The sequence below is a fragment of the Somniosus microcephalus genome, unplaced genomic scaffold (genome assembly GCF_052327205.1).
Source record: "Somniosus microcephalus isolate GS21.2 unplaced genomic scaffold, FLI_Smic_1.0 unresolved_chr7, whole genome shotgun sequence".
NCBI lineage: Eukaryota > Metazoa > Chordata > Chondrichthyes > Squaliformes > Somniosidae > Somniosus > Somniosus microcephalus.
The window spans coordinates 762,039-786,887 of NW_028225185.1; the positions used below are offsets into that span (position 1 = coordinate 762,039).

The 24,849-nt window shown below is 47.3% G+C and overlaps 1 protein-coding gene across 4 annotated transcripts in view; it reads left to right on the plus strand.

The window, feature by feature from the left end:
* The window catches only part of chtopa (chromatin target of PRMT1a), an 83,025-nt gene that overhangs the window by 33,316 nt on the left and 24,860 nt on the right, over nucleotides 1-24,849 (plus strand). The window contains exons 2-5 of one of the 4 annotated variants that reach the window (XM_085978395.1): nucleotides 9,715-9,796; nucleotides 14,040-14,190; nucleotides 21,882-21,947; nucleotides 23,129-23,291. In XM_085978395.1, coding sequence (XP_085834521.1) covers nucleotides 9,715-9,796; nucleotides 14,040-14,190; nucleotides 21,882-21,947; nucleotides 23,129-23,291 — 462 coding nt within the window. The other 3 variants (XM_085978398.1, XM_085978396.1, XM_085978397.1) reach the window with 3 other exon arrangements.

Consider the following 24,849-nt stretch of genomic DNA (forward strand, 5'->3'; position numbering starts at 1 on the left):
ACTGGTGGGTACAGGTCTGTCACTAACACGGGTACAGTACTGGTGGGTACAGGTCTGTCACTGTATAACACTGGGGTACAGTACTGGTGGGTACAGGTCTGTCACTATATAACACGGGTACAGTACTGGTGGGTACAGGTCTGTCACTATAACACTGGGGTACAGTACTGGTGGGTACAGGTCTGTCACTGTATAACTGGGGTACAGTACTGGTGGGTACAGGTCTGTCACTATATAACACTGGGGTACAGTACTGGTGGGTACAGGTCTGTCACTATAACACTGGGGTACAGTACTGGTGGGTACAGGTCTGTCACTATATAACACTGGGGTTCAGTACTGGTGGGTACAGGTCTGTTACCGTATAACATTGGGGTACAGTACTGGTGGGTACAGGTCTGTCGCTGTATAACACTGGGGTACAGTACTGGTGGGCACAGGTCTGTCACTGTATAACACTGGGGTACAGTACTGGTGGGTACAGGTCTGTCACTGTGTAACACGGGTACAGTACTGGTGGGTACAGGTCTGTCACTGTGTAACACTGGGGTACAGTACTGGTGGGGACAGGTCTGTCACTGTATAACACTGGGGTACAGTACTGGTGGGTACAGGTCTGTCACTGTGTAACACGGGTACAGTACTGGTGGGTACAGGTCTGTCACTGTGTAACACTGGGGTACAGTACTGGTGGGGACAGGTCTGTCACTGTATAACACTGGGGTACAGTACTGGTGGGTACAGGTCTGTCACTGTATAACACTGGGGTACAGTACTGGTGGGTACAGGTCTGTCACTGTGTAACACTGGGTTACAGTACTAGTGGGTACAGGTCTGTCACTGTATAACACTGGGGTACAGCACTGGTGGGTACAGGTCTGTCACTGTATAACACTGGGGTACAGTACTGGTGGGTACAGGTCTGTCACTATATAACACTGGGGTACAGTACTGGTGGGTACAGGTCTGTCACTATATAACACGGGTACAGTACTGGTGGGTACAGGTCTGTCACTGTATAACACTGGGGTACAGTACTGGTGGGTACAGGTCTGTCACTGTATAACACGGGTACAGTACTGGTGGGTACAGGTCTGTCACTGTATAACACGGGTACAGTACTGGTGGGTACAGGTCTGTCACTGTATAACTGGGGTACAGTACTGGTGGGTACAGGTCTGTCACTGTATAACACGGGTACAGTACTGGTGGGTACAGGTCTGTCACTGTATAACGGGTACAGTACTGGTGGGTACAGGTCTGTCACTATAACACGGGTACAGCACTGGTGGGTACAGGTCTGTCACTATACAACACTGGGGTACAGTACTGGTGGGTACAGGTCTGTCACTGTATAACTGGGGTACAGTACTGGTGGGTACAGGTCTGTCACTAACACTGGGGTACAGTACTGGTGGGTACAGGTCTGTCACTGTATAACACGGGTACAGTACTGGTGGGTACAGGTCTGTCACTGCAACACTGGGGTACAGTACTGGTGGGTACAGGTCTGTCACTAACTGGGGTACAGTACTGGTGGGTACAGGTCTGTCACTGTATAACACTGGGGTACAGTACTGGTGGGTACAGGTCTGTCACTGTATAACACGGGTACAGTACTGGTGGGTACAGGTCTGTCACGAAAACACGGGTACAGTACTGGTGGGTACAGGTCTGTCACTGTATAACACTGGGGTACAGTACTGGTGGGTGCAGGTCTGTCACTGTATAACACTGGGGTACAGTACTGGTGGGTACAGGTCTGTCACTGTATAACACTGGGGTACAGTACTGGTGGGTACAGGTCTGTCACTGTATAACACTGGGGTACAGTACTGGTGGGTACAGGTCTGTCACTGTATAACACGGGTACAGTACTAGTGGGTACAGGTCTGTCACTGTATAACACTGGGGTACAGTACTGGTGGGTACAGGTCTGTCACTATAACACTGGGGTACAGTACTGGTGGGTACAGGTCTGTTACTGTATAACACGGGTACAGTACTGGTGGGTACAGGTCTATCACGATAACACTGGGGTACAGTACTGGGGGTACAGGTCTGTCACTGTATAACTGGGGTACAGTACTGGTGGGTACAGGTCTATCACTGTATAACACGGGTACAGTACTGGTGGGTACAGGTCTGTCACTGTATAACGGGTACAGTACTGGTGGGTACAGGTCTGTCACTGTATAACACTGGGGTACAGTACTGGTGGGTACAGGTCTGTCACTGTATAACTGGGGTACAGTACTGGTGGGTACAGGTCTGTCACTATATAACACTGGGGTACAGTACTGGTGGGTACAGGTCTGTCACTGTATAACACGGGTACAGTACTGGTGGGTACAGGTCTGTCACTGTATAACACGGGTACAGTACTGGTGGGTACAGGTCTGTCACTAACACTGGGGTGCAGTACTGGTGGGTACAGGTCTGTCACTATAACACTGGGGTACAGTACTGGTGGGTACAGGTCTGTCACTATATAACACTGGGGTACAGTACTGGTGGGTACAGGTCTGTCACTGTATAACACTGGGGTACAGTACTGGTGGGTACAGGTCTGTCACTGTATAACACTGGGGTACAGTACTGGGGGTACAGGTCTGTCACTGTATAACACTGGGGTACAGTACTGGTGGGTACAGGTCTGTCACTATATAACACTGGGGTACAGTACTGGTGGGTACAGGTCTGTCACTATATAACACTGGGGTACAGTACTGGTGGGTACAGGTCTGTCACTGTATAACACTGGGGTACAGCACTGGTGGGTACAGGTCTGTCACTGTATAACACGGGTACAGTACTGGTGGGTACAGGTCTGTCACTGTATAACACTGGGGTACAGTACTGGTGGGTACAGGTCTGTCACTGTATAACACTGGGGTACAGTACTGGTGGGTACGGGTCTGTCACTGTATAACACTGGGGTACAGTACTGGTGGGTACAGGTCTGTCACTGTATAACACTGGGGTACAGTACTGGTGGGTACAGGTCTGTCACTGTATAACACGGGTACAGTACTGGTGGGTACAGGTCTGTCACTGTATAACACTGGGGTACAGTACTGGTGGGTACAGGTCTGTCACTGTATAACACGGGTACAGTACTGGTGGGTACAGGTCTGTCACTGTATAACACTGGGGTACAGTACTGGTGGGTACAGGTCTGTCACTATAACACTGGGGTACAGTACTGGTGGATACAGGTCTGTCACTGTATAACACTGGGGTACAGTACTGGTGGGTACAGGTCTGTCACTATATAACACTGGGGTACAGTACTGGTGGGTACAGGTCTGTCACTATAACACTGGGGTACAGTACTGGTGGGGACAGGTCTGTCACTGTATAACACTGGGTACAGTACTGGTGGGTACAGGTCTGTCACTGTATAACACTAGGGTGCAGTACTGGTGGGTACAGGTCTGTCACTATAACACGGGTACAGTACTGGTGGGTACAGGTCTGTCACTGTATAACACTGGGGTACAGTGGTGGGTACAGGTCTGTCACTGTATAACACGGGTACAGTACTGGTGGGTACAGGTCTGTCACTGTATAACACTGGGGTACAGTACTGGTGGGTACAGGTCTGTCACTGTATAACACGGGTACAGTACTGGTGGGTACAGGTCTGTCACTGTATAACACGGGTACAGTACTGGTGGGTACATGTCTGTCACTATATAACACTGGGGTACAGTACTGGTGGGTACAGGTCTGTCACTGTATAACACGGGTACAGTACTGGTGGGTACAGGTCTGTCACTATATAACACGGGTACAGTACTGGTGGGTACAGGTCTGTCACTGTTTCACACTGGGTTACAGTACTGGTGGGTACAGGTCTGTCACTGTAACACTGGGGTACAGTACTGGTGGGTACAGGTCTGTCACTATAACACTGGGGTACAGTACTGGTGGGTACAGGTCTGTCACTGTATAACACTGGGGTACAGTACTGGTGGGTACTGGTCTGTCACTATAACACGGGTACAGTACTGGTGGGTACAGGTCTGTCACTAACACTGGGGTACAGTACTGGTGGGTACAGGTCTGTCACTGTATAACACTGGGGTACAGTACTGGTGGGTACAGGTCTGTCACTGTATAACGGTACAGTACTGGTGGGTACAGGTCTGTCACTGTATAACACTGGGGTACAGTACTGGTGGGTACAGGTCTGTCACTATATAACACTGGGGTACAGTACTGGTGGGTACAGGTCTGTCACTATAACACTGGGGTACAGTACTGGTGGGTACAGGTCTGTCACTATATAACACTGGGGTACAGTACTGGTGGGTACAGGTCTGTTACCGTATAACATTGGGGTACAGTACTGGTGGGTACAGGTCTGTCACTGTATAACACGGTACAGTACTGGTGGGTACAGGTCTGTCACTGTATAACACTGGGGTACAGTACTGGTGGGTACAGGTCTGTCACTATATAACACTGGGGTACAGTACTGGTGGGTACAGGTCTGTCACTATACAACACTGGGGTACAGTACTGGTGGGTACAGGTCTGTCACTGTATAACTGGGGTACAGTACTGGTGGGTACAGGTCTGTCACTAACACTGGGGTACAGTACTGGTGGGTACAGGTCTGTCACTGTATAACACGGGTACAGTACTGGTGGGTACAGGTCTGTCACTGCAACACTGGGGTACAGTACTGGTGGGTACAGGTCTGTCACTAACACTGGGGTACAGTACTGGTGGGTACAGGTCTGTCACTGTATAACACTAGGGTACAGTACTGGTGGGTACAGGTCTGTCACTGTATAACACGGGTACAGTACTGGTGGGTACAGGTCTGTCACGAAAACACGGGTACAGTACTGGTGGGTACAGGTCTGTCACTGTATAACACTGGGGTACAGTACTGGTGGGTGCAGGTCTGTCACTGTATAACACTGGGGTACAGTACTGGTGGGTACAGGTCTGTCACTGTATAACACTGGGGTACAGTACTGGTGGGTACAGGTCTGTCACTGTATAACACTGGGGTACAGTACTGGTGGGTACAGGTCTGTCACTGTATAACACGGGTACAGTACTAGTGGGTACAGGTCTGTCACTGTATAACACTGGGGTACAGTACTGGTGGGTACAGGTCTGTCACTGTATAACACTGGGGTACAGTACTGGTGGGTACAGGTCTGTTACTGTATAACACGGGTACAGTACTGGTGGGTACAGGTCTATCACGATAACACTGGGGTACAGTACTGGGGGTACAGGTCTGTCACTGTATAACACTGGGGTACAGTACTGGTGGGTACAGGTCTATCACTGTATAACACGGGTACAGTACTGGTGGGTACAGGTCTGTCACTGTATAACACGGGTACAGTACTGGTGGGTACAGGTCTGTCACTATAACACGGGTACAGTACTGGTGGGTACAGGTCTGTCACTGTATAACACGGGTACAGTACTGGTGGGTACAGGTCTGTCACTATAACACTGGGGTACAGTACTGGTGGGTACAGGTCTGTCACTGTATAACACTGGGGTACAGTACTGGTGGGTACAGGTCTGTCACTATAACTGGGGTACAGTACTGGTGGGTACACGTCTGTCACTATATAACACTGGGGTACAGTACTGGTGGGTACAGGTCTGTCACTGTATAACACGGGTACAGTACTGGTGGGTACAGGTCTGTCACTAACACTGGGGTGCAGTACTGGTGGGTACAGGTCTGTCACTATAACACTGGGGTACAGTACTGGTGGGTACAGGTCTGTCACTATATAACACTGGGGTACAGTACTGGTGGGTACAGGTCTGTCACTGTATAACACTGGGGTACAGTACTGGTGGGTACAGGTCTGTCACTGTATAACACTGGGGTACAGTACTGGGGGTACAGGTCTGTCACTGTATAACACTGGGGTACAGTACTGGTGGGTACAGGTCTGTCACTATAACACGGGTACAGTACTGGTGGGTACAGGTCTGTCACTGTATAACACGGGTACAGTACTGGTGTGTACAGGTCTGTCACTGTATAACACGGGTACAGTACTGGTGGGTACAGGTCTGTCACTATAACACGGGTACAGTACTGGTGGGTACAGGTCTGTCACTGTATAACACGGGTACAGTACTGGTGGGTACAGGTCTGTCACTATAACACTGGGGTACAGTACTGGTGGGTACAGGTCTGTCACTGTATAACACTGGGGTACAGTACTGGTGGGTACAGGTCTGTCACTGTATAACTGGGGTACAGTACTGGTGGGTACACGTCTGTCACTATATAACACTGGGGTACAGTACTGGTGGGTACAGGTCTGTCACTGTATAACACGGGTACAGTACTGGTGGGTACAGGTCTGTCACTGTATAACACGGGTACAGTACTGGTGGGTACAGGTCTGTCACTAACACTGGGGTGCAGTACTGGTGGGTACAGGTCTGTCACTATAACACTGGGGCACAGTACTGGTGGGTACAGGTCTGTCACTATATAACACTGGGGTACAGTACTGGTGGGTACAGGTCTGTCACTGTATAACACTGGGTACAGTACTGGTGGGTACAGGTCTGTCACTGTATAACACTGGGGTACAGTACTGGTGGGTACAGGTCTGTCACTATAACTGGGGTACAGTACTGGTGGGTACACGTCTGTCACTATATAACACGGGTACAGTACTGGTGGGTACAGGTCTGTCACTGTATAACACGGGTACAGTACTGGTGGGTACAGGTCTGTCACTGTATAACACGGGTACAGTACTGGTGGGTACAGGTCTGTCACTAACACTGGGGTGCAGTACTGGTGGGTACAGGTCTGTCACTATAACACTGGGGTACAGTACTGGTGGGTACAGGTCTGTCACTATATAACACTGGGGTACAGTACTGGTGGGGACAGGTCTGTCACTGTATAACACTGGGTACAGTACTGGTGGGTACAGGTCTGTCACTGTATAACACTAGGGTGCAGTACTGGTGGGTACAGGTCTGTCACTATAACACGGGTACAGTACTGGTGGGTACAGGTCTGTCACTGTATAACACTGGGGTACAGTGGTGGGTACAGGTCTGTCACTGTATAACACGGGTACAGTACTGGTGGGTACAGGTCTGTCACTGTATAACACTGGGGTACAGTACTGGTGGGTACAGGTCTGTCACTGTATAACACGGGTACAGTACTGGTGGGTACAGGTCTGTCACTGTATAACACGGGTACAGTACTGGTGGGTACATGTCTGTCACTATATAACACTGGGGTACAGTACTGGTGGGTACAGGTCTGTCACTGTATAACGGGTACAGTACTGGTGGGTACAGGTCTGTCACTATAACACGGGTACAGTACTGGTGGGTACAGGTCTGTCACTGTTTCACACGGGTACAGTACTGGTGGGTACAGGTCTGTCACTGTGTAACACTGGGGTACAGTACTGGTGGGTACAGGTCTGTCACTATAACACTGGGGTACAGTACTGGTGGGTACAGGTCTGTCACTGTATAACACTGGGGTACAGTACTGGTGGGTACAGGTCTGTCACTGTTTCACACGGGTACAGTACTGGTGGGTACAGGTCTGTCACTGTATAACACGGGTACAGTACTGGTGGGTACAGGTCTGTCACTGTATAAAACTGGGGTACAGTACTGGTGGGTACAGGTCTGTCACTGTATAACACGGGTACAGTACTGGTGGGTACAGGTCTGTCACTGTATAACACGGGTACAGTACTGGTGGGTACAGGTCTGTCACTATAACACTGGGGTACAGTACTGGTGGGTACAGGTCTGTCACGATATAACACTGGGGTACAGTACTGGTGGGGACAGGTCTGTCACTGTATAACACGGGTACAGTACTGGTGGGTACAGGTCTGTCACTGTATAACACTGGGGTACAGTACTGGTGGGTACTGGTCTGTCACTATAACACGGGTACAGTACTGGTGGGTACAGGTCTGTCACTAACACTGGGGTACAGTACTGGTGGGTACAGGTCTGTCACTGTATAACACTGGGGTACAGTACTGGTGGGTACAGGTCTGTCACTGTATAACACTGGGGTACAGTACTGGTGGGTACAGGTCTGTCACTGTATAACTGGGGTACAGTACTGGTGGGTACAGGTCTGTCACTGTATAACACTGGGGTACAGTACTGGTGGGTACAGGTCTGTCACTGTATAACACGGGGGTACAGTACTGGTGGGTACAGGTCTGTCACTGTATAACACTGGGGTACAGTACTGGTGGGTACAGGTCTGTCACTGTATAACACGGGTACAGTACTGGTGGGGACAGGTCTGTCACTGTATAACACGGGTACAGTACTGGTGGGGACAGGTCTGTCACTGTATAACACTGGGGTACAGTACTGGTGGGTACAGGTCTGTCACTGTATAACTGGGGTACAGTACTGGTGGGTACAGGTCTGTCACTGTATAACACTGGGGTACAGTACTGGTGGGTACAGGTCTGTCACTATAACACTGGGGTACAGTACTGGTGGGTACAGGTCTGTCACTGTATAACACTGGGGTACAGTACTGGTGGGGACAGGTCTGTCACTCTATAACACGGGTGCAGTACTGGTGGGTACAGGTCTGTCACTGTATAACACTGGGGTACAGTACTGGTGGGTACAGGTCTGTCACTATATAACACTGGGGTACAGTACTGTTGGGGACAGGTCTGTCACTGTATAACACTGGGGTACAGTACTGGTGGGTACAGGTCTGTCACTGTATAACACGGGTACAGTACTGGTGGGTACAGGTCTGTCACTCTATAACACGGGGGTACAGTACTGGTGGGTACAGGTCTGTCACTATATAACACTGGGGTACAGTACTGGTGGGGACAGGTCTGTCACTCTATAACACGGGGGTACAGTACTGGTGGGGACAGGTCTGTCACTCTATAACACGGGGGTACAGTACTGGTGGGTACAGGTCTGTCACTATATAACACTGGGGTACAGTACTGGTGGGGACAGGTCTGTCACTCTAACACGGGGGTACATTACTGGTGGGTACAGGTCTGTCACTCTATAACACGGTACAGTACTGGTGGGTACAGGTCTGTCACTATATAACACTGGGGTACAGTACTGGTGGGTACAGGTCTGTCACTGTATAACACTGGGGTACAGTACTGGTGGGTACAGGTCTGTCACTGTATAACACTGGGGTACAGTACTGGTGGGGACAGGTCTGTCACTGTATAACACGGGTACAGTACTGGTGGGTACAGGTCTGTCACTGTATAACACGGGTACAGTACTGGTGGGTACAGGCCTGTCACTCTATAACACGGGGGTACAGCACTGGTGGGTACAGGTCTGTCACTGTATAACACTGGGGTACAGTACTGGTGGGTACAGGTCTGTCACTGTGTAACACTGGGGTACAGTACTGGTGGGTACAGGTCTGTCACTCTAACACGGGGGTACAGTACTGGTGGGTACAGGTCTGTCACTATATAACACTGGGGTACAGTACTGGTGGGTACAGGTCTGTTACTAACAACATTGTGTGCGATGTGTGTATTGGTATCAATATGATAAGTGAGCTAAGTGACAACCCTGAAAATTTACAGCTATACATTTTGCAGTGTTTATATTGGCAGAGATTGACTACAGGTCAAGATCTTATCAATTACTGCCCCAATCAGTGTGCTAATCGCATGCATTTTCTTTCTCTTTCAGAGCATCCAAGTCTGATAATGTCTGCCCCATCAACACCAAAGATTGTGCTGAAAAGCACAACCAAGATGTCACTGAACGAGCGGTGAGGCAGCCGACAACATTTCAAGTGCCAATCGTGTAGCTGATTAGCAATTTCAAGATATATAAGTGCACAATGATTTCCAGGGATTCACCATAGGAGAATGTTGCTCTTGCCTTCTATATTACTGCTCCAGTAGTTGATGGCACTTAAATAAACCAATTATCAGATGCAAAAAAACACGTTTTGTGAAGGATGGTGGCCTAGGTGGTACAAAAGTAGAATGATGCGGGGCTGTTGCACTGAACGTAAGAACAAGCTGATTGTAAGAATGTGGTTTTGTGGAAATGACCCTAGTGGTAAGATTGCTGGCACAGTCTTGCACATCCCCATCCTGCACTTATTTGAGGTTTTTGATAAATTTGAACAGAAACTGCAGCAGTGGTGACTAGTTGATCTGGGCTGCAACAGCTCCCCGTCCTGTCCATGACGGACACATCAGCTGTGCTGTGTGGTCTTGTCTGTAAGAGGCAGCTGGTGGGCACCATGAATCAAGTCCAAAGGCCTCCTCTATACACCTGGGGGTCTTGTAAGTGGCACAAAATCTGCTTCATGATCTGCTTTCTCTTGCCTTTCAGCTGTTTCTCTTCTGCTTCTTGTTGTAAAAATGAGCTGTTCTTCCTCTAAAGGCACAGACGTTGGGTAGCATACAGCTCTTCCCACTTTACTCCAGTCTTTTTGCTCACTGGCTTCATGGTACAGTTCCTAAATGCTACAGTAAACTCTTCTTCACCCTTTTTTCTGTCAGTTTTCACAAAGGCAATTTACTCCTTGTTGGCTGATAGTCCCCCTGTCACTGGGCACCCAAGTGACCACTCTTCACGCATGAGCTGGGCAGATCTTTTGATGATGGGGAGAGTGGCAAGAAGCGGTAGCGAAAGGTGTACAGGGAATAGTTTTTACATGTGTGCAGGACTCCTTTCTTACCCAGTATGTAAAAAGTCCCAACAAGAGAGGGCGCACTGCTGGATCTAGTAACGGGAAATGAACCAGAACAGAGGAGTGATGGGGAACATCTAGGCAATAGAGATCACAGCATAATAAAATTTAAGGTAAAGATTGAGAAGGACATAAGTAAGACAAAGACCAAAGTAATAAAGGGGGGGGGGGAGAGAGAGTTGATTTTAAGGGGATGATAATGGAACTAGGGAAAATAAACTGGAAACATTTACTGACAAACAAAGAAATAGAATAGCAGTGGGAAACATTTAAAATGGTGATCATGATCAATAGCGTCCAGGCGAAATATATCCCACTAAAAAGCAAGAACAAACTAGCTAGTAACAACCCACTATGGATGAATGAAGAAATAAGGGCAACATTGAAACTAAAGAAAAGTCATACACTAATTACATAGACAACAAAGGAGAGGATGACAAAAGGGAATACCAAAAGGTTAGAAAGAAGTAAAAAAAAAAAAAAAAAAATTAAGGCAAAGAGAAACTACAAAATTAAATTATCAAGGAATATAAAAATAGTGTAAGTATTTTACAAACACAAAAAACAGAAAAATCAGGATAGGGATATACATGACAAACGCTTAGGTAATGGCAGAACTGCTAAATAATTACTTTGCCTCAGTATTTACCAGGGAAACTAACATGGTGAACATGACATTGGAAGAAGAGATCAGAAAAGATAGAAAGGGGAGGGGGGAGATAATAAACTAATCAAACTTAGAGAGGTTAAAACTCCTGGTCCGAATGGATTGTATCCGCACAAATTAAAAGTTAGGGAAGAGATGGAGGTGCAATTACATACATATAACAATGTAATTAGAAAAGGGAATAGTGCCACAGGACTGGTGGGCAGCTAATGTGATTCCTATATTTAGAAAGGGAGCGAGAACAAGTCCAGGGAACTATAGACCCATTAGTTTAACATCGGAGGTAGGAAAGTTAATGGAATCCTTATTCAAAGATGTAATAGAAAAACATCTAGAAACTGAAAATATAATAGAGCAGTCAGCACGGATTTCAAAAGGGAAGATTTATTGACCTCTTTGAAGAAGTGACAAAGGGTAGATAAGGGTAATGCAGCAGACGTAATATATTTAGATTTCCAAATGACCTTGGATAAGGTGCCGCATAGTAGGCTCATGACTGAGGTCAGACCATGTGGAGTCGGGTAGCAGAATGGATAGCAAGCTGGCAACAAAACAGAAAATGGAGGGTAGACGTTCTAGGTAGTTACTTAGACTGGCAAAAGGTGGGAAGTGGCGTTCCACAAGGATTGGTGCTGGTACCACTGTTGTTCACCATTTACATAAACGATTTGGACTCGAGAATCGGAAGTACAATTTCAAAATTTGTGGACAACACCAAATTGGGAGGTGTAGTTAATAGAGGGGAACTGCGACAAAATACAAGGCATTAATAAACTTGTAGAATGTGCATATAATTGGCAAATGGACTTCAGTATAGTTAAGTGAGGTGGTACATTTTGGTAGGAAGAATCCTTGGAAAATAAGTGTCTAAATGGGGTAGAGGAGCAGAGGGATCTGGGGCTTCAGATGCATAAATTAAAAGTAGCGACACAGGTTAATTTAAAAAAAAGCAAACAAAGCAGAGGGCTAGAATTGAAAAGCAGAGAAGTTATGGTAAACTTGTATAGATCTGTGGTTAGGCCACACTTGGAGTACTGTGAACAGTTCTGGTCTCTTATTATAAAAAAGGATATAGAGGCACTGGAGAAGGTGCAAAAAAGATTTACTCGAAAGATGGGTCTAACCTCTGGGTTCTGGCATCGGGAAAGATTGAACACGCTGGGGCTCTTCTATAGGAAAGAGAAGACTGAAGGGTAACCTGATAGAGGTCTTTAAGATGATGAAAACATTGGGATAGGATAGATGTAGAGAAGATGTTTCCACTTGCGGGGTAGACCAGCACTAGGAGTTATAAATATAAGATAGTGACTAATAAATCTAATAGAGAATTCAGGAGACATGTCTTTACCCAGAGAGTGGTGAGAATGTGGAACTCGCTGCCACAAGGAGTAGTTGAGGTGAATAGCATAGATGCATTTAAGAGGAGGCTAGATAAACACATGAAGGAGAAAGGAATAGAAGGAAATGCTGATGGGGTTAGATAAAGAAGGGCGGGAGGAGGCTCGTGTGGGGCATAAATACCAGCATAGACCAGTTGGGCCAAATGGCCTGTTTCTGTGCTGTAAGTACTATGTAACTGTAATACTATGTAGTGTACAATAGCCAAACCCAGGTCTGTGCTCCCCCTATATTCATACAGCGTCGTTTCCAGTAAAGATAAGCATCAGGAAGGGAACATGTCCAGTTTTTCCTAACCTCGGACCATAGTAGTCTCTCTGGCTCAGCTACTCACTAACCTCAACCACTTGAGCCATTGGGACTGCCCTGTCGCTATCGACCAGTACTGAACTTAACTGTTCAGTTTAAAATAACAAGCATCAAGACCACCTTAACTAACTTCTAACACTGAGAAGCACTGTCTCTGTTTTGGCTGTGGGAGCAAGATATTTCCCTGTCAGGTTGATTGATTGGTTTAGTGATCTGGTTAAACAATAGATTTCATGTTTAAAAGTGGTTGTGGATTTCCCTTCAGTTTGAAAGGTTGAGCAGAGATGTTGCTGCACTGTATTTGGTAAAGCGGATTAAGTTTGTGACACATCTGATGGAAATGGTGAACTCTAGCAGCTTGCATACAATCCATGTGGGACTTGCATTAATGGAACGTGCAGAATTGTACATAAGACGCAGAAGTAAAGTCTGTCAAAATTTGAAATAGCTTCCTTCCAGAAAATTTGCAGCGAATTAGTCTTTGGGAAGCCTGTGTCCAAAATGAGTGGGTGTGGGATCAGTAGATTTTTTTTTTTTAAGCATTCTTATTTCTTTTACAATTCTCTGCTATTGCTATGACTGTTTCAGTCCTTTCTTCAAATTACCTTGCCGCTCACTTTTCTTTTCCCTCTTTCCCTGGAGCCAGTTGTTGTCGCTAGCTCTGTACACGCTCTCGTTCGTATCTTGCTGCTTTTTCCCCCTTCTGTTACTAAATGCTTGCACCTTTCCTTCTCTGATAACACAGCCTGCAATGGTTGCAATCCCAGACTGACAGGGAATGAATACATTTAACAACAACAAGTGTGCCACATGTCTCTATACTGAAAGGAGGTTTTCACTGGGAACTGGGGCACCGTAGCTGAGGGGCTCGAATTGCCTTTAAGAGTTGTGTGTATTAAAACCTGTTTAAACCACTTCTGTTCAACCTTGAAGCTTTACCAACATGCTGAAGAACAAACAGCCTCCAACGGTGAGCATTCGAGCAACGATGCAGCAGCAGCAACTGGCAAGTGCCAGAAACCGCCGATTGGCGCAGCAGATGGAGAACAGACCCTCTGTCCAAGCTGCTCTCAAGCTGAAGCAGGTGAGCAACAACTTTCCGGTGACACTTCTTCTCCCTCCCCCGATTTCCATGGCATGCACCATTCTCCAGCAGTGCTCTCTCAAGTGATCTCCTCTACTTCTGACAGTCGTGCTCTCAAGCCGGGTGCTAGTCCGTGTGTAAGAGTTGTTGAGAGTGATTGCACCTCCTTTTACTGGCTTCCTCCCTCCCCTGAAGGGAAGTGTACAATGACCTCGCCTCCAGCTGAGCTCAGATTGCAAGAGTTTCTGTGAGGAATTGCAGACAGGAGCCTGCATTCACACTGAATCATATGCTTGCCAGCTTGACCAACATATATTGTTTCCTATATGTTGGAGCCACTGGATTTTATTGCTGCTGTATGCTTCTCCGTGGTTGCAGATGCCTATAGCAACTTGCCAAGTGGAAATGCTCTAAAACTCACCTAGGCTATTGAGGAAAAAATGTGATAGTTTACCAACCCAAGTAAAGGAGAATAATAGCCCATCAGGATATCTATGGTTCAGTAATAGAAATGCAATTTCAGGTTACTGACATGAGAAATTAAACACACAAAACAACACAACAAATGTGGAACTGTAGAGTTGGTTGATTTTAAGTAGCTGTTTTTCAGAGAATACAAAGTAATTTCTCCAACTTACTGGGTTCAAATTCTATTGAAGGAAAAGATTGCTGTAATGAAAACTTAGGAGAAAACGACAAACCTTCCAAATGACAGGGATTCAGTGAGTGAAAGATTCTCTGCTCCCAGTAGGGAGTGTGTAGATAAAGACACTGAAGACAGGAGTTGGTTCATAGGTATTTACTAAACAAGTCTGGGGGGGTGGTTCTAAAGGATATACACAATACACAGGCTTATATAGCCCAAGTGGCAATTACCGGCATTACGCACACCTGGGGCTCTTAAAGGCACATACACCACAATTGCGCTTAAAGGCACATACACCACAATTCCTCCCCTTCTAGCTAACTAGTACATCATATTTTAAGTAATTATTAATTACATGTTATATGCAAAATAATATACATTGCTGTATTAATTAATTATAAGTTAGTCTCTCAGGAGGCTTCCTGACTCGGTCCAGATAACGCCTCGGGGGTGTAGTAGTTTCTGGTGGTGTAGTAGGTTCTTCTGGCAAGGCTGATTCGGCTTGAAGGCCAGTGTCGGGTTCATCGGGCTCCAGTATCACCGGACCGGGGGTAGATATGGGTATCTCTACTTCATCGTTAGATGTATAGCGTGGTGGTGTAGGTTGTCCCTTTTCGGATGACTTGATGATTTGGTCAGCATGGCGCCTTATTATGCTTTCTCCGATGTCCACGGTATACATCAGTGGTCCTAGTCGTGTGCAGATAGTTCCAGGCTGCCATTTCTCGGTACGGTAGTCCCGGGCCAAAACCGGTTGGCCTATCTGGAAGGCCCTAGTTGGCCTTTCATTCATGCCCTGAAACTGCCAGTTCTCCACGTCCCTTCGGATGTTGGGCTTGACCAAATCCAGCCGGCATCTTAGGTTTCTATTGTAGAACATCATGGCGGGAGTTTGGTTTGTAACCATATGTGTTGCATTCCTATATGCAAATAAGAAGTTATCCACCTTGTGCTGAAGTTTTATGTCTTCATTACCCATGGCCTTGATGGCCTTCTTGAAGGTCTGGACAAACCTTTCAGCCAATCCATTGGTGGCGGGATGGTATGGGGCGGACGTGTAGTGCTTTACCCCATTGTTCTTTAAGAACTTTCTGAATTCTTCGGACACAAATTGCGGTCCATTATCAGAACATATCTGTTCCGGCAGCCCATTCCTGGCAAATATGGTCCTTAATACTGTGATGGTTTTTTCCGTGGTGGTGGAGGACATCTTTATTACCTCCGGCCACTTGGAGTGTGCATCAACTGCGATTAAGAACATTGAGTCCATAAATGGACCAGCAAAGTCGATGTGCACCCTTTGCCAGGGAGATGAGGGCCACTCCCATGGATGTAGAGGGGCCTGTGGCGGAGCATTTTGGACCTTCTGGCATCCTAGGCAGCTCTTGGTCATGTCTTCGATGTCTCCATCGATACCTGGCCACCATACAAACACCCTAGCTAGGTTCTTCATTTTCACTCCACCCAGATGCCCTTCGTGAAGCTCCTTTAGCACTTTATCCTGGAGTTTGGGTGGAATCACCACTCTGGATCCACACATCAAGGTTCCTCGGCACACTGACAGCTGTTCTCTTCTTTGCGAGAATGCTGGCAACAGTGGTTCGCCATGTGCTGGCCATCCCTTCATTGTTAAATCGTAGACCCGTGAGAGAGTAGGGTCATTTCTTGTCTCCCTTTCAATGGCAGAATTTGTCACCGGTAGACATTCCACTATGGTAGAGTGGAATATCTCTACTGGGTCTACTGTAGGTGCCTCTTCTATCGTTGGCAACGGCAGGCGCGATAAACCGTCAGCATTCCCATGCTGTTTTGACCCTTTGTATTCAATGTTGTATTGGTGTGCCCCTAGAAAAAGGGACCACCTCTGTAGTCTTTGTGCCGTCATAATGGGGACACCTTTCTTAGGGTTGAATATGGAGATGAGGGGTTGATGGTCAGTCAGCAAGGTAAATTTTTGTCCGTGTAGGTAATGGTTGAATTTCTTCACTCCCCATACCAGGCTGAGTGCTTCCCTGTCTATCTGGGAATAGTTACGCTCAGCTGAGTTCAATGAGCGTGATGCAAAAGCTATCGGCCGTTCTCAGCCATCAGGGAATCTATGGGACCATACCGCTCCTATGCCGTAAGGGGATGCATCGCACGCCAGTCTGATTGGTAGTGATGGGTTGTAATGAGCCAAAACTTTCTCGGATGTGATTAAGTCTTTACATTTATGGAAGGCACGTTTACAGTCTTCGTTCCATTTCCAAATCACTCCTGTGCGTAGAAGATCATTAAGAGGGTGTAGAATAGTTGATAAGTTCGGTAAAAATTTATGATCGTAATTTATTAATTCCAGGAATGACCTCAATTGTGAAACATTTTCAGGTGCTGGGGCTTTTATAACTGCTTCAATTTTTTCAGGTGACTTATGCAACCCTTCCTTATTAATTATGTGGCCACAATATGATATCTGATTTTGGAAAAATTCGCACTTGGGGCGATTTGCTCGTAGGCCCCGTTCTTTCAGCCTAGTGAGCACCTGCTCCAAATTGGCAAGGTGCTCGTTGTCGTTTTCTCCTGTTATAAGGATGTCGTCTAGGTAGCACTGAGTCCCCGGAATCCCTTGCAGGACTTGCTCCATAGCTCTTTGCCAGATAGCTGGAGCTGATGCTACTCCAAAAACCAGTCGATTGTACTGGTACAGGCCTTTGTGTGTGTTTATTGTGAGATACTTTTTAGAGGTCTCCTCAACCTCCATCTGTAGATATGCCTGTGCCAAGTCAATTTTTGTGAAACGTTTTCCTCCGGATAATGAGGCGAAAATATCTTCTATCCTTGGAAGAGGATACTGTACCGTGTGAAGGACCGGGTTTACAGTCACCTTAAAGTCCCCACAGATGCGAATTTTTCTCTGTTCCTCAGAGTTATTTTTCAATGCTTTTTTCATGACTGGAACGATGGGTGTTGCCCATTCGCTCCAATCTATTTTGGATAATACGCCGGCCTTTTCCAAATTCTCCAGCTCTGCCTCGGCTGCTGGACGTATTGCGTATGGCACCGGTCTTGCCTTAAAAAATTTTGGAATTGCTGCATCTTCCACTTTTATTGAGGCGGTGATGCCTTTCAAGGTTCCTAGTTTCTCTTGAAACACTTCTTTGGCATTGGCCAAGATGTCTTTTAATCGTTCAGGTATGATGTCATCATTGTTTTTTTCCTTACTGGTCACCGTCAGTGCCTGAATGGAGTGCCAGTCTAAACGTATCTTCCTTATCCATTCACGTCCCAACAACGGTGGACCACCATCTTGTAGAATGTATAAATACAACTTTTGTATTTCTTTGCCGTCGTATACCACAGGCACCTTTATTTTTCCTTTGGGGTATACTTTCTGCCCCGTATATGTTTTTAAGATAATGGATGCGTCTTTTAGAGGTATATGCGAAAATAGCCTCTCGTAATCTCGTCGATTTATTACGGTTAGAGCTGATCCTGTATCTAGCTCCATTTTAACTGGGGACCCTGCTATTATGAGGGTAACCCAAATGGTCTGGTAATCTTCATTGGCAATTACATTATGTAATTTGAGAGAGCTTAGTCTCTTGTTCCCGGAGTCGCTATCGCTCTTCTGGTCTTTGGAGCTACTGTCCGTCATCATTTGTACCTTTCTGTGCTTTTCCTTATTGATTCTCTTCCCGTTAGTGGATTTTTTATTTTCAGATCGGCATACACGTGGAATGTGCCCCATCTTTCCGCATCGCCTGCATGCTTTTTCTTTGAACCAGCAATCCCTCTGGTCATGGTTGGATCTGCCGCAGCGATAACATCTCTTGAAACCCCGTGTCATTTCATGGGTGCCGAAGTCCTGTGGCCTTTGCTGTATCTTTGCCGCTCCTATTGCACTGAAAGCCTTGTCCAGTGTTAAATCTTTTCCAGAAGATACCTTTTTTTGTGTTTCTACACTTAGGGGATCGCAGATGAATTTGTCTTGCAGAGAATCTGCCAGTCCTGCCTCGAATTGGCAGTGTAGGGTATAAACAATCTCCTCAAAATTCTTGTCCATCGGTTCGGCTGGAGTGATTAAGTTGCGTAACAGCTTGTATGTTTCTGCGCCCATTAGATCCAGAAGCACTGAAGCTTTTTTTTCATCTTCTATTCCATTTGCGGTGCAAAACACCTCCACTCTTTCTACATATGTGGTCCAATCCTCTATCTTGTTATCAAAAACATCAATATTGCCAAAGTTAGGCTCTGTTTCGTTATCAAAAGCATCAATATTGCCAGACTTAGGCATTTCAAAAAAAAATATGGCGCTTCCCGCGCTTTTTTTTTCTGTAGCAACGATATGGCGCTTCCTGCGCTTTCCCGCCGCTGCTACCGATAACAACGCTGTTTTACTGTGGTTTCCGTTTATTCACTGTTGGAGACTCGTTCCCGACGGAGGTCTAAATGCTGACCTGCTTGCCGCGCCGGCCATCTCTCGCGTGCACCCTCCCAGTCCGTTATTGCTTGCCTCCGATTTCGCTGCCTGTCTCAGCTGTGGAGCCCGTCGCTGGAGCCCCAGCCTGACGCCCAGGAAGGATTAGCGCAGTACCTGCCACCAGCTTGGCCAGCTGGTGAAACCACAGTTTCTCTTACTTCCTTGAGTCTTCTGGACGCTGGAGGAATCGATGTCCTTGAGGTGCTGCCGAATTGCAGGTAAGTCCGTTTCCACTTCGTCGCCACTGTAGTGTCCGTGTGTAGATAAAGACACTGAAGACAGGAGTTGGTTCATAGGTATTTACTAAACAAGTCTGGGGGGTGGTTCTAAAGGATATACACAATACACAGGCTTATATAGCCCAAGTGGCAATTACCGGCATTACGCACACCTGGGGCTCTTAAAGGCACATACACCACAATTGCGCTTAAAGGCACATACACCACAGAGTGTACTTCATCTCAAATTTGTACGGACTTCAGAGTAAAATAAAATAGATAGGAGGTGCTGAATAGGTTGGCATTACTCAAAGTTAACAAGTTATCTGGTCCAGATGGGATGCATCCTAGGTTTCTGAGGAAAGCTAGAGTGGAGAGAGCAGAAGCTCTGACCACAATCTTTCAATCTTCCTTGGATATGGGAGTGGTGCCAGAGGACTGGAGGATTGCAGGGACACCCCTATTCAAAAAAAAAAAAAAGAGGAGGGATAAACCTGGTAATTACAGGCTAACCTGATTTGAGTTCTTTCATGAAGTAACAGAGGGGGTTGGTGAAGGTAGTACAATAGATGTATATATGGACTTTCAAAAGACATTTGATGAAGTACCTCATAACAGAAACTAGAAGCACATGGCATTAAAGGGACGGTGGTAACTTGGGTACGTAATTGGCTCAGGGATAGGAGGGAGAGAGCAGGGGTGAACAGATGTTTTTCTGACTGGAGGGAAGTATGCAGTGGGGTCCCCCAGGGGTCGGTATTAGGGTCATTGCTTTTCTTGTTACATATAAATGACCTGGACTTGGGTATAGGGAGTACAATTCCAAAGTTTGCAGATAATATAAAACTTGGCAATGTAGTTAATAGTGAGCAGGATACTGTAGTAGCAAAAGACATATAGACTGGTGAAATGGGCAGACACATGGTAGATGCAATTTAATGTGGATAAGTGTGAAGTGATGCACTTTGGGGGAAACACCATGGAGAGGCAGTATAATCTAAATGGTACTATTTTGAGAGGGATGCAAGAGCAGGGTGACTAGGGGGTGCATATTCACAAATCCTTGAAGGTGGTGGGGTAAATTGATGCAGTTAAGAAAGCGTATGGGATACGTGGCTTTTTAAATAAGGGCATAGAGTACCAAAGCACAGAAGTCATGCTAAACCTTTACAAGTCACTGGTTAGGCCTCAGCTGGAGTATTGTGTACAATTCTGGGCACCGCTCTTTAGGAACGATGTCAAATCCTTGGAGAGGGTACAGAGGAGGTTTACCAGGATGAAACCAGGGATGAGGGATTTGTCATGTGGAGAGATTGGAGAAGCTGGGATTGGTGTCCTTGGAGCAGAGATGGTTAAGGGAAGAGGTAATAGAGATATTTAAAATTGAGAGGTTTTGATGGAGAAAGTAGGGAGAAACTATTTCCTCTGGCACGTGGGTTGATAACCAGAGGTCGTAGATTTAAAACAATTGGCAAAAGAACTAACGGGGAAATTATTTCACAGAGGTTTGTTGCAATCTGGAACACACTATCTGAAAGGGTGGTGGAATCCGATTCCATAGGAACTTTCAAAAGGCAATCGGACATGTACTTGAAGAGGACTAATTTGCAGAATGGGGAAAAGGCTGGGGTGTGGGACTAAATTGGACAGCTCTTTCAAAGAGCCGCCACAGGCCGAACTGTCCCCTTCTATGCTGTAAGATTCTAAGATGTGTTTCTCCGACCAGGTTTTTAAAATGAAAGGAAATGTTGAGTCGTTTCCACAGTATGTAGTGGGAGGGAAGTCGAGAAGCAGAGATATTTGGCATTTAAATAGCATCTGAAAAACTTTTCAATATCACCCAAGTTTTGCGATTGACACACACAACATTTTTCTACATGTTAAAAGAATGCAGCTAATTTGTCAAAGGCTTGGTGAGTTACTGATTCCTGCTGATTGGTCAATCTGTGGATCAAGGAATGGTTGATCTCCAGGGTGATGGTGCACTGATGGTATTGTCGCATGTTTCTGGTGGGCCTCCATTTTGTGGATTCATTCTGAATTTTAGAAGCTCTTGTGTGTATATTGCACAATTAGTCGTTCCCTGAGATTCCCCCGCCATGAAGGTTTAGTTTCTTGTTGGTGAGCACTGCGCTCTAGTAGCGAGGGGCTTGGTTCCTGAGTGAAGAGTAGCTGGAGTTGCTATACGAGTTTGATGGGTTGGCTCGTGTCTTCTCCGTGTGACTGGCTGCTGCTTTCTCCAGAATGAGCCATTTTTCTACCAACTTAATCAACGTTTCACAGGACAGAGTCATGCTTTTTGCCAATGGTTCAAATTTGAATTGACAGAAACTCATTATTCTGGTCTTTTGCTGATTCTCCATCACAGAATTCAGTTAAAGGGACCTGTGTCGTGGAACGCCATCCTGAGAGATCGCTGGTTGGTGGAACGAAGGTTCAGTTCTCTCATTTTGTTGGGTTTTCTGTGACAGTTCTGCCGCTCTGGTACATAGGAACAGGAGTAGGCTATTTAGCTCCTCGAGCCTGTTCCACCATTCAATGAAATCATGGCTGATCTGTGACCTAACTCCATGTACCTGCCTTTGCCCCATATACCTCGACACCTCTGGTTAACAAAAATCTATCAATCTCCGATTTAAAATTAACAATTGATCTAGCATCAACTGCCGTTTGCGGAAGAGGGTTCCAAACTTCTTCCACCCTTTGCGTGTAGAAGTGTTTCCTAACTTCACTCCTGAAAGGCCGGGCTCTAATTTCTAGGCTATGTCCCCTAGCCTAGACTCCCCAACCAGTGGGAATAGTTTCTCTATTTACCCTATCCGTTCCCTTTAATATCTAGAAAACTTTGATCAAATCACCCCTTAATGTTCTTAAATTACAGGGAATACAACCCTGGTTTGTGTAATTTCTCCTTGTAATTTAACCTTTGGAGTCCGGGTATCATTCTGGTAAATCTACGCTGCACTTCCTCCAAGGCCAATATATCCTTCCTACGGTGTGGTGCCCAGAACTGCTCACAGTACTCCAGGTGTGGTCCAACCAGGGCTTTATATAGCTTTAGAACAACTTCAACCCCCTTGTTTTCTAGTCCTCTAGATAAAAAGCCCAGCATTCCATTACCCCTTTTGATTATTTTCTGTACCCTTCCATGATATTTTAATAATCTATGCACATGGACCCTGAAGTTTCTTTGGACCGCCACTGTTTCTAGCTTTTCATCATTTAGAACTCTGATCTACCTTAGGGGAGAGAAAATAAGAGTTTTCCCTGAACTATCATCTAGCTCAAGCAGCATTGGAGGATGAACGTAGATATATGGGCAAAGGAGGATAAGAGGACAACATATTCTACCACATGTCTTGGTCCTGATGACAAGCAGGGATGAGGTAGCAAGTTTCACCCCTTCCAGCATTTGGATGCCAGTGCCAGCAGAGGCCGCATGTTGTCTGCATGCTCTTGGCTGAGGTGGGCGGGAACCTATTACTAATGCATGTACCAACTCATTGATAGGCATTGTCCTGTTCTGTAAGGCACTCGCCACAGCTGTGTGTGATGGTAAATCTTGGACTACTTCCATATTCGAAAAGTTAATTGTGTAACTTTATGGCCCAGAAGAGTCTGAAACAGCGACTAGGTAAGAGCAACATCCAAGCACGATTGGGACGGCCGGTGGGGACTCTCTCACGTGGACCAATGGTTGGTCGGGGATCGCCAAGAGGAGGTGTGCGCCTTGGTCGTGGTGGAAGAGGAGGTGTGAGAGGAGGGCTTCCTCTCAGAGGTAGGTGGTCCTGTGGTGGTAATGAAGAACTGTCTGCGGTGTAATGAATTGGGTACAAGCGGCTATGATCGGTTCCAGGGTGGATGTTAGTGCTGACCCATTGCCTCTGAAATCAGTTGGTGTGACCTGAACCCGGGTTAAATGATCGAGACTGGAGTAGACTGAGGTTGACCCTGATTTACTTTTCACTACATTACAGCTGTGACTACACTTCAAAAGTACCCGATTGGCTGTGAAGCGTTTGGGATATCCTGAGGATGCGGAAGGCACTATATAAATACAAGTTCTTGCCTTTCACTGTCGCAATCCCAACCCCAATGTGAGAGCCATACGTATCAGCTGTGAACAGTGAATATGTTTTTACAGGTATTGGGACCTCTTGCCCCTTGGTCCCTCCAACAAAAGACCCTATTTCTCTTTCCATATCTCTGTCCTTTCTTCCCTTTCCAAAACCCAGCAAGACTACTGCCATCGATGGGGCCATCACAGATACTCGCTTCGTGTATTTTAGTGAGTTCGACCCCAATATTTGCAGGAAGAGCAGGCCAGCTGTCAGCAGCCGGGAAACATGCAAATACCGGGAACTTGGGGGTCCTGACTAATTTAACGGCATACATCTGATTGCGGGGGGGGGGGGGCGGTGACGAGACGTCGGATCGCGAGGAAGGGAGACGACACGTCGGATCGCAGGGGAGGGGAGAAATTGGAGCGCGGGGCAAGGCATCGGATCGCGCTGGGCAACGGTGGATCGCGCTGGGCGGGGGCGACGGTGGATCGCGCTGGGCGGGAACGACAACAGTGGATCGTGCTGGGCGGGGGGAAACGAGACATCGGATCGCGCTGGGCGGGGGGAAACGAGACATCGGATCGCGCTGGGCGGGGGGAAACGAGACATCGGATCGCGCTGGGCGGGGGGAAACGAGACATCGGATCGCGCTGGGCGGGGGGAAACGAGACATCGGATCGCGCTGGGCGGGGGGAAACGAGACATCGGATCGCGCTGGGCGCGGGGAAACGAGACATCGGATCGCACTGGGCGGGGGGAAACGAGACATCGGATCGCGCTGGGCGGGGGGAAACGAGACATCGGATCGCGCTGGGCGGGGGGAAACGAGACATCGGATCGCGCTGGGCGGGGGGAGACGAGACATCGGATCGCGCTGGGCGGGGGGAAACGAGACACCTGATCGCGCTGGGCGGGGGGAAACGAGACATCGGATCGCGCTGGGCGGGGGGAAACGAGACATCGGATCGCGCTGGGCGGGGGGAAACGAGACATCGGATCGCACTGGGCGGGGGGAAACGAGACATCGGATCGCGCTGGGCGGGGGGAAACGAGACATCGGATCGCGCTGGGCGGGGGAAACGAGACAGCGGATCGCGCTGGGCGGGGGGAAACGAGACATCGGATCGCGCTGGGCGGGGGGAAACGAGACATCGGATCGCGCTGGGCGGGGGGAAAGGAGACATCGGATCGCACTGGGCGGGGGGAAACGAGACATCGGATCGCGCTGGGCGGGGGGAAACGAGACATCGGATCGCGCTGGGCGGGGGAAAC